The 5,000-nt window shown below is 36.7% G+C and overlaps 1 protein-coding gene across 14 annotated transcripts in view; it reads left to right on the top strand.

Moving 5' to 3' along the window:
* Positions 1-5,000, top strand: part of LOC106868675 (uncharacterized) — a 494,698-nt gene that overhangs the window by 334,973 nt on the left and 154,725 nt on the right. For all 14 annotated transcript variants that reach the window (XR_016238757.1, XR_016238755.1, XR_016238756.1 and 11 more), the window contains 2 exons: positions 198-327; positions 2,110-2,223. Coding sequence is in view for 9 of the 14 variants with exons in the window: in XM_089343951.1 (XP_089200077.1) it covers positions 198-327; positions 2,110-2,223 (244 nt within the window). In the remaining 5 variants the exon portion in view is untranslated. The remainder of the gene's footprint in view (positions 1-197; positions 328-2,109; positions 2,224-5,000) is intronic.

Here is a 5,000-nt window from a genome sequence, read left to right as displayed (position 1 = left end):
ATTATTATTATTATTATTATTATTATTATTATTATTATTGTTACTATTATTATTATTATTATTATTTATACGTGAACATATCTATGCATGTTAATACATGTGTATTTATGACACAGACCAGACAATAATAATTAACTTTTGTTTATTTTTTTCTCATTTTTTTTTTTTTCTCTTTTTTCATTTTCTTCGTCTTTCAGACGCTTGACGAGCTGTCTGAGCTATTGAGTATGGAGCGGTCTGAACTTGAAGAGACAGTGCATGAAAGCAAGTGCGATGAAATCTCTGCCATGTTCAACATGGTAATGGATAAGAAACGCCATGCTAAAGGTAGGATTTATTTCCTTTAACTGTTTCACATTTAAACCGGTTATATCCAGTCAAAAGTATTCTGTCTGCTTTATGCTCAAACTGGCCAGATCTGGCCTCTCACACCAACCTTGTTGATCTACAGCTGTCCATTTGTTATTCTGTTGATCCACAGCTATCAGCTTTTATTTGATATCCTGCTGATTCTCAGCTGTTTATTTGATATCCTATAAATCCACAGGTGTTTATTTGATAACCTGTTGATCCACAGCTGTTTATTTGATATTCTGTAGATCCACAGCTATCAGCTTTTATTTGATATCCTGCTGGTTCTCAGCTGTTTATTTGATATCCTATAAATCCACAGGTGTTTATTTGATAACCTGTTGATCCACAGCTGTTTATTTGATATTCTGTAGATCCACAGCTATCAGCTTTTATTTGATATCCTGCTGGTTCTCAGCTGTTTATTTGATATCCTATAAATCCACAGGTGTTTATTTGATAACCTGTTGATCCACAGCTGTTTATTTGATATTCTGTAGATCCACAGCTATCAGCTTTTATTTGATATCCTATAAATCCACAGGTGTTTATTTGATAACCTGTTGATCCACAGATGTTTATTTGTTATACTGGCCTTGTGCCAAAATTTGAAACCATTATTATTATTATTATTATTATTATTATTATTATTATTATTATTATTATTATTATTATCATCATCTCTAAGGTGGCGAGCTGGCAGAATCATTAGCATGCTGGGCGAAGCGCTTAGCAATATTTCGCCCGTCGCTCCGTTCTGAGTTCAAATTCCACCGAGGTCAACTTTGCATTTCATGCTGTCGATAAAATTAGTACCAGTTATACACTGGTGTTGATGTAATCGACTTAATCCATTCCCCCAAATTTGAGGCCTTGTGCTTCCAGTTGAAAGGATTATTATTGTCATCCCTAAAGTGGCCATTGGCAGAATCGTTAGCACGCCAGGCGGTATTTCGTCTGTCTTAACGTTCTGAGTTCAAATTCTGCCGGAGTCGACTTTGCTTTTTATCTTTACAGAGTCATTAAAATATGTACCAGTCATATGCTTGGGTTGATGTAATTGACTACTCCACCTCCCCATAAAAGTTCAAGCATTGTACCCATAGTAGAAAGGATTATTATTATTATTATTATTATTATTATTATTATTATTATTATTATTATTATTATTATTATTATCATCTCTAAGGTGGCAACCTGACAGAATTGTTAGCAGCACGCTGGGCAAAATTCTTTGCTGCATTTCGTCTGTCCTTGTGGTCAATGCAATTTACTTGCCCCTCCCTTCAAAAACTGCTGGCCCAGTGCCAAAATTTGAAACCATTATTGCATTCATATATCTTCTCTATATTGTCTCTTTATCCCTTCTCTCTCCCCTCTTTTCTCTCACCCTTCCCTTCTCTTTCCCATCCCCCCTCCCTCCCCTCCTTTCTCTCACCCTTCCCTTATCTCTCCCCCTCCCCTCCATCCCCTCCCTCCCCTATCACCCTCACCCCCTCTCATTCTCCCTCTCTCTCCCCCCTCTCTCCCCCTCTTTTTCTGCCTCTCTTCTCTCCCCACTATCTCTCTCATTCTTTCTCCATCTTTCTAACCTCCCTTCTCTCTCCCCTTCCCTCTCCCGCCCTCTCTCCCCTCCCGCCATCCCCCTCCCCGCCATACCTCTCTCCCTTCCACCCCATCTCCCTCCCCCTCTCACTATCCACCCCTCTCTCTCTCTCTCTCTCCCCCCTCTCTCATTCTTTCTCCATCTCTCTGCAGGTATATTCGATCTAGATCACACCGCTACACCCGAAACGAAACCACCGCGTAAACATGAACGAACTGGAAGATCTAAAAAACCACGATCTTCAGTGCCAAAACCTAAGAATACATGTAAGTACTTGGACAGCTCTGAGACATCATTCAATTCTTTTTATGTTACTTCATTAGTTTCCTCTGAAGGAATTTGGCATGTCTATGGCCTTTTCTGGGCTTCTGAGATTGGTGAGAATGGTTAAATGTTACAGATGAGAGAATGGTTACAAACCAACTCAAACAGTTGCAGGTTAGTGATTTCAACAAAAAGCAAAAAAAAAAAAATTGCTCAGGGATGGTTTTTTGGGGGGAGATTCAGCATTCTTAGGAAGAATAACTGTTGGTAGTTGTTTGGTACAGGGTTGGGATCATTAAGATGATACCTGCACCCATAGTAGAAAAGCTTATTTCGAACCAGTCATTTTCTGGTAGATTTTTATATTAATGGATTGTAAGACTTGGACAATGTCTGAGGCCTCAGGATCCGCCTGAACTCTTTAGGTACCAGGCTGCTTTGCAGGATTATGGGTTACCAATGGTTGGATCTTATTCCCAACCGATGACTAGACACTAAAATTAGGATGCATCTCATTACTTGAATGATTTGGGAGTGTCAGCACAAACTTTTTGCTCATGTTGCTCAATTTTCTGATTTGGATCTTGTGTAGTGCACTGATGCCAAGTAAAAAATCATCCAGCTGTGTGAAGAGGTGTTACATACTAACAGTAGAGGGAACCTGTGGAAGAGGTAGACCTAGGAAGACATGGTATGAGGTGGTGAAGCACGATTTTTGTATGTTAGGCCTCATCAAAGCAATGACAAGTGACCGAGACCATTGGAGATATGCTGTGCTTGAAAAGATCCAGCAAGTCAAATGAGACCTTAGCCATGGCTGATGTCAATATTGCCTGACTGGCACCCGTGCCAGTGGCATGTAAAAAGCAACATTCGAGTGTGGCCAATGCCAGTTTCACCTGACTGGCTCATAAAAATAACCCACTATATGAGTGGTTAGTGTTAAGAAGGGCATTCAGCTGTAGAAACCTTGCCAGATCAGATTGGAGCCTGGTGCAGCCTCCCAGCTCACCATTTCTCAGTCAAACCATTCAACCCATGCCAGCAAGGAAAGCCAATGTTAAACAATGACGATGATGATGACAATTTCATCTAGTAGGTATTTGCAGAGAACTCTAATTATATCAGTTTTTGTAAGGTTTATTAATATAACAGGCAGGTGCTGTCAGAAATTATCTTTATGATCTTTAAGAGTAAATTATGGTATTTAGGTGTAAGTGATTTCTTTCTGTCATCAATTTCTTGCTGATCAGTGGCAATTTGGGAGCCGCGAGTGTTAATGTCATTCAAAACGTTATTTTGATATTTGTATATCCGTGTAATGTGCACACACACACACACACACAGACACACATGTATATATATGTATGTATGAATGTATGTATGTACACATATATGTATGTATGTATATATACATATATGCATATGTATGTGTGTGTATGTAGATATGTATATATATATATATATATATATATATATATATATATATATATATATATATATATATACATATATATGTATACATATATGTATATATGTATATGTATATATATATATATATATATATATATATATATATATATATATATATATACATATACTTATATATATATATGTCTTAGTTATTGAATTTGGTGATAATCTATCATATGTAGGCTAATTGTTATCTGTTCCATACTAATTTTTGGTGTTGTCAGGTTAAATGAATATTTTATTACTATTTTTGTTTTTTTTGTTTTTGATCTTTGTTTTTATTCCTATATTAGTCTCAAATCTTTTGTTGTAGCTTCTGAATTTTATATTCTCAATTAACACAACTGGGTCATCTTCAAACAGTTGTAAAAGCTTATTTAGGGCCAGGCATTTATTTGACTTAAAGTTATATCTGTGATTTTTATTATTATTATTATTGTTGTTATTATTATTATAGGCGCAGGAGTGGGTGTGTGGTAAGTAGCTTGCTTACCAACCACATGATTCTGGGTTCATTCCCACTGTGTGACACTTTGGGCAATGTCTTCTACTATCGCCACGAGCCGACCAAAGCTTTGTGAGTGGATTTGCAAAGACGGAAACTGAAAGAAGCCCGTTGTATATATATAATTGAAATATATTACAAAAACAAAATAAAAACTACACGTGGAAATGTAAGGGGAAAGTAAGCAGAAAAATAAGCGAAAATGCACATTGGAAATCAAAAAAAGTAAAGGCTTTTTATGAAAAGTAACGATAGATATATACAATTAGATGAACTGAGGTAGGAATAAAGGTAATAGAAGTCATTATTGTGAGTTGTTGAAAAGATTCAAAAGCATACCGGTTTCATAATATTACTAATTATTGCTCTAAATATACACCGAATATATGTATGTATATGTTTGGGTGTCTGTGTTTGTTCCCCCCAACATCGCTTGACAACTGATGCTGGTGTGTTTACGTCCCTGTAACTTAGCAGTTTGTCAAAAGAGACTGATAGAATAAATACTAGCTTACAAAGAATAAGTCCTAGGGTTGATTTGCTCGACTAAAGGCGGTGCTCCAGCATAGCCGCAATCACATGACTGAAACAAATAAACGAATAAACGAATTATTATTATTATTATTATTATTATTATTATTATTATTATTATTGCGGTTCTTGTTATGTGACACCAGCATCGACCATGACTCTGGTTTCACTTGGCTTGACGGGTCTTCTCAAGCATAGCATATCGTTAAAGCCCTCAGTCACTTGTCATTGCCTCTGTGAGGCCCAACATTTCAGGATCAAGCTTTACCA

Source organism: Octopus bimaculoides, chromosome 28 (genome assembly GCF_046866305.1).
Source record: "Octopus bimaculoides isolate indiv1 chromosome 28, ASM4686630v1, whole genome shotgun sequence".
Taxonomy (NCBI): domain Eukaryota; kingdom Metazoa; phylum Mollusca; class Cephalopoda; order Octopoda; family Octopodidae; genus Octopus; species Octopus bimaculoides.
This window is presented reverse-complemented; position numbering and strand designations above follow the sequence as displayed.